The 4,056-nt window shown below is 42.5% G+C and overlaps 1 protein-coding gene across 1 annotated transcript; it reads left to right on the forward strand.

Moving 5' to 3' along the window:
• Positions 1-1,634: 1,634 nt before the first annotated feature.
• Positions 1,635-2,390, forward strand: LOC107293481 (zinc finger protein 581-like). The gene has a single exon (XM_015822635.1). The coding sequence runs from the start codon at positions 1,635-1,637 to the stop codon at positions 2,388-2,390; it is 756 nt and encodes a 251-aa protein (XP_015678121.1).
• The last annotated feature ends 1,666 nt before the right edge of the window (positions 2,391-4,056 follow it).

The raw sequence follows: 4,056 nt of genomic DNA on the forward strand, positions 1-4,056 counted from the left end.
TTTGTCTTCTTGATTGCTCTGGCTTCAACTTTCTGATGGTTCCACATCTGCATTTGTATAAGACTAGCTACTGCCCTGGGCAGAGATGAGGCCAGGTTTGGTTTCTGCTTTTCAAAAAATGCTTTTAAAAATCCTTTTGGTGAACAATATTTTTCCTGCCTTTTTAATATTTCCTTCTCTGGGTTAACTTCCCACACTAGTCAACCTTTATTCAGAGCTCTTGTTTTGCATCTCTTCTGTTATTGATGACATGAATTTTACACATGTGTTATATGGGCCAGACTTTAAAGGGCAAAATCTGGCTATCATGGACAGAGATGATAAGGATTAAGATAATGTTTATTAAAGACAGTAAATACATAAGTAGTATTTATGGGTTTGATCAGGAGTCCTGACATTTGTAGTGTTCGTAAATATTTTGCTTGGATGTTAGGGGGTAATGCCTGCACAGATTTCCCAGAATCCTGCTGAATCACATTGCTAAGGGAAGTGAAACAAGGCAAGGCCGGTTACTTTGCTACCAGCTAAAACAGTTTGCCACTATACAGAATACATGTTTCCAGAGCTAGTGTGGCAGTTAAATACTGTATGCTTAGGGTTGCAGTCTTGCTAACCCTATCAGTTGGGAGTTGGGACTACAAACTTAGGTACTGAGGAAATAATCAATTGCAGTTTTGCAGCCTAATCCTGTGCTTTTTCTTTCAAAGATAAGTTAACTTATTTAAGTTGGGAAAATCAGATTTTGAAGTGTAGCATCCAAAATATAAATTGAAATAGTAGAGTTGGATTTATTGCCAAATCAAGTGTTCCTTAGATTGTAATCATAAAGATACCTAGCTGGAGTAATCTCTACTTCTAACTAGGCACGCACAATTTTAGGATGTCACTGGATTAATGGCTGAAAAGTTTAATTGACAGGGCATAAAGCACTATCCAAATTGTCCTGCTAAACCTCATTAGCAGAGTGGGTACTTTTAAACGGTCTGGATTTAAATAAAAAAATGTTAAATAAAAATGGTTCTGAAAGCCTCTGTGTGGCAAAATGTATCCATTCCGTATTTCATTTCACTCTGCCCCCAAAGAGGAGAACAAATGAGCAGAATATTTTAAGCTATCTCTCCTCTCGTGATGACACCACTTGTCATGCCACCATTGATAGCAAGGAAAGAAAATACTCACATCTGCTCTGAACCAGAACTTGATGTAGCTTTGGTTTGATGAATAAAGTACAGCTGGCCGAGATCACCACTGTAAGCCAAGTCCAAACAAATAATATCATGGTTTATTTTGTGTGAGATAGGAATCCAGTCTGAGAGTCTATCCAATCATAATGTAGCATTTTTTCACACATTCCAAAAGACACCTGTATTAAGATGCTAATTTTATTCACTTAAACTGCTTATTTTTGAATATTTGAATGTCAGCCACAACTATTTTAACATGGCTAGTTGGCTAAAATTTAACAGATTTACCCTAAAAAGTTTGTGCCTCTTTCTATATGGCTGTTTTTTATTTAAAAAAAGCTATTAGCATATCATTACATTGCATAGGTTAATTCCTGCAGTTGCTTTTTTTTTTTTTACAGACTTGGTACTGCGCCCCAAGGAAATCACTTATACACTCATACAAAACTTATGGAGCTGCAGAGACATTCCAAATCTATAAGGGATCCTCATAAATTATCAGAAACATTGGATTGCCTGCAAGAACCCAAAAGCAATGTGGGACAGCACATCAAACTGGAGATGGGGGTTGAGGGAGAGGATGTCCCTCCTTCACCTCCTAAACTCTCTCGGCCACCAGCACCTTCTCCTAGTGGCACCCTTGTTCAGAGTTTGAATGGCTTACCGGGAACAGACAGGCGGGTACACGTTCCGGGTGTGACCACAACAGGCCTCGACCAAGGAGAAACCTCTCGACTAGGGCATTACTTGTTGATTGACAGTCAGGGGCTGCCATACACTGTACTGGTGGAAGAGGGAGTGGGGACACCAGCGGGCCCTGAAGGGGGTGGGAGTGGGGGGGCCTTGCGCAAGGTATACAGCTGCCCTGTGTGCTTGCGAACATTCGAGTACCTGTCTTACCTGCAACGCCACAGCATTACTCACTCGGAAAGCAAGCCCCACGTCTGCCGGGCATGTGGCAAAGCTTTCAAGCGCACGTCCCACTTGGAGCGCCATAAGTACACCCATTCGGGCCGGAAGCCTCATCAGTGCCCCATCTGCCAGCGCCGTTTCCGTGACTCTGGAGAGCTCTCCCATCACCAGCGGGTGCACACTGGTGAGCGGCCCTACCAGTGTGAAGCATGCCACATGCGCTTCGGGGAACGCAACACCCTCCAGAGGCACATCCGCCGGAAGCATCGTCTGCAGCTCCTCCCCACACAGTAAAGACTGGCCTTTGGGGAGGGGGACTTAATTTGGCCTGAAGATCTATTTAGGAAAGTGTCATCCAGGCTCTGCTAGCTTCCATGCATGCAATGGTAATCCTAGCCTGCTTAAATCTTCCTGGGTTTTATTGGTCCAATATTTCCACATCAGTCAACACAATGACAACCTGTTCCATAGGAAAAACGTGAGTGGAGAATTTCTCCCAAGTGTGCTAAAAATTAGCAGGCGTGCTGAAAGCAGCTTGCCAAGATTTGGCATAGACCTCTTCTACTTTTACTTGCCAACGAGGACTTGGTATGATATTTTATAGATACTAGAGTGTACCATGCCTGTATGTTCCTCCCCCCTCAACCTGCCAGGAAGATCCTTTCCCTTCTGCTTTGTTCCCAAGCATCACTGTTACCATTGCCCATATAGGCAGTGCATACCTAGCATGGATACATGGCTGAACAGCACTTCTCCACCACATGCAGCATAGTGTGGTTGCATTTAGCCTGGCTACTGTGTTCTGGCAGGAGCCATTTTCTCATGCCAGGCCTAAATGGCAGGGAGACTCCAACAGGCACTGAGTAGACTTACACATACTGCATAAACACTGCCTTTATTATCTATGCCCCAAAGGCATGTTTTATCAGGTAGACTGACATTGCATGCCTATTAATGCATTTGTAGAACTGGTATTGAAATCTACCGCCTGTTAAGCCTGGAGGTAGGCCTCCCTTTTCATGTATCCCTCAATGCACAAACAGCCTGGTAGAAAACTAGGGCCTTCCTATCCATTCTAGAGTTTGTATTAAGAGTCCAACTGGTGTGGGAAGGGATGTTAAACTAGGCAGCTGTGAGGGTATCTTTTTCTTCTACATGGCGTTTCAAAGAGAACAGAGGTTTTGTCCAAGTGTTCCTCTCAAAATTCAAGCACTGCTTTAAGACATCTCCACTTTTTTTTACAAGCATAAAACCCAGTGTGGGAACTGGGGCAGCAAAGGATAAAATATGGCAAACAGGTAATCCTTGACTTATGACCGCAGTTGAGCCCAAAATGTCTGTTGCTAAGTGAAACATTTGTTAAGTGAACTTTGCCCCATTTTACGACCTTTCTTGCCACAATTGTGAAGTGAATCACTGCAGTTCTTAAGTTAGTAACATGGTTAAGTGAATCTGACTTCCCCATTGACTTTGCTTCTCAAGGTCACAAAAAGGTGATCACATGACTGCAACCGTCATAAATATGAGTCAGTTGTCAAGCGTCTGAATTTTTATCACATGACCCTGGGGATGCTGCAACGGTCGTGTGAAAAACGGTCATAAGTCACTTTTTTCAATGCCGTTGTAACTGAACGGACACTAAGTTAACTGTTGTAAGTTGAGGACTACCTGTATTCCTTTACTGTCAGACCTGAGCACTCTCTTATTTTGAAACCCTCAATTGTTTTCCAGTGAAAATTGATATTTCAAAATTCCTTCCAAAAGATTTTTAGTTTAGACTTCAGATAGTTTAGTAAGGTAGTTCTCAACTTACAACCACAATTGAGCTCAAAATTTCTGTTAAGTGAGACATTTGTTTTGCCCCATTTCTTGCCACAGTTGTTAAGTGAATCACTGCAGTTGGTAAGTTAATAACGTGGTTGTTAAGTGAATCTGGCCTCCCCCATTGACTTTGCTTTTC

The sequence above is a fragment of the Protobothrops mucrosquamatus genome, unplaced genomic scaffold (assembly GCF_001527695.2).
Source record: "Protobothrops mucrosquamatus isolate PMUCROS unplaced genomic scaffold, P.Mucros_1.0 scaffold1632, whole genome shotgun sequence".
NCBI classification, from domain to species: Eukaryota; Metazoa; Chordata; class Lepidosauria; order Squamata; family Viperidae; genus Protobothrops; species Protobothrops mucrosquamatus.